Below are 1257 nucleotides of genomic sequence, written 5' to 3'. Positions count from 1 at the left end.
ACATACTAATAAAGTAATATAGTATATATATATATATATATATATATATATACCAGATAAAGAGGTTAACAAAACCATGTCCTGTGTTTCAAGGATCACTGGTCTTTGCTGTCAAGGTCCTGCTAACAATGCTAGTCATGTAAACATAAACAATGAGCCAACAGATGGTGCATATGAAATGTTTTTATGGAGGCAATAATGATTTGTAAACATGAGGGAGAGGCTGTTGGCTAGTATTACGATTATTTAAATTTGCATGTTTTGGTAAACTTTGTTGAACCGTCAGTAATTTCAGTCTTATTCCAATCAATGTTATGGTCTATAATTACAAATTACAAAATGTTTCTTTACTGCTTTTCTTTTCTGTTCATTACTGTATATTTTTAACTTTTGTCTGGTTTCTTCTATTTAAGAGGAGTCAAGATCATCACATTTAATTTCATACACTACACCAGAGTTGACCAATCTTTAGGATGGACAAGATTCTTTTAATGAGAAACAGAGTTGATAAGTAACTGGGATTCTAGCTGAACTAATAATTCTAGTCAACTTTTCACCAGTTTCTTGGATATATGTTAGGATTAAATGTAATATAAATGAACTGTGTTTTAGAACCTTCATAATATGTTTTAATTCGTTGGTCAGGGTGATGCAAAAAAAGGAGATAAGGTTTCACTAAAAGTGAAATAAAGAAAAAGAAGGTTGCAAGATCTGGACAGAATAATAGAAGAAAACCCTGAAAGTATTTTCATAGATATTAATTTAGATAAAAAATGTACTGAATACATCATTCTATCTATGTACACACATTTATATACTCAAAATATGAATATCAGTGTGAATTTATATATTTTTTCCATGCAGAAAGTTTCATATAGGTACATGAACTACATTCCAAGGATCAAAACACCATTTCTAGCAGTGTCACATCATGGCAATAATTTTCATTAAGCAAACAAATCAGCTAAATTGATACACTCTCAATGGATCTCAAGCTTTTGAAACTGTCATAAAATTGTGTACTTCAATGAACAAACAGTGTAAATAAATAGAAAAGTACATATTGTTACGACAGCGGAAGTCACGTGACTCTGTTGGCATGAGTGATGAGTTTTTCGAATGATCGGAAAAGTCCGAGTGTGTTCGAGATGCCCTCTTCGTTAGTATGTAAGCCTGGCACAGATGAATGCAGAGCAAGCAGTAGTTACTTTGAGCTCCATGTAATTTATGATTCTGTTAGTTTAGAGCTAGTGAGCC

At 32.0% G+C, this 1257-nt stretch overlaps 1 protein-coding gene across 1 annotated transcript in view; it reads left to right on the top strand.

Annotated features, from left to right (window-relative positions):
• Positions 1-1251, top strand: part of LOC106464774 (cytohesin-interacting protein-like) — a 30230-nt gene extending 28979 nt beyond the window's left edge. Inside the window, exon 7 of the mRNA XM_022392574.1 lies at positions 879-1251. Within this exon, the coding sequence (XP_022248282.1) occupies positions 879-886 (8 nt within the window). The 3' untranslated portion in view covers positions 887-1251. The remainder of the gene's footprint in view (positions 1-878) is intronic.
• The last annotated feature ends 6 nt before the right edge of the window (positions 1252-1257 follow it).

This window comes from Limulus polyphemus, unplaced genomic scaffold (genome assembly GCF_000517525.1).
Source record: "Limulus polyphemus unplaced genomic scaffold, Limulus_polyphemus-2.1.2 Scaffold1740, whole genome shotgun sequence".
NCBI lineage: Eukaryota > Metazoa > Arthropoda > Merostomata > Xiphosura > Limulidae > Limulus > Limulus polyphemus.
Note: the sequence above shows the minus strand (reverse complement) of the source record. Positions and strands in the feature narration are given on the sequence as shown.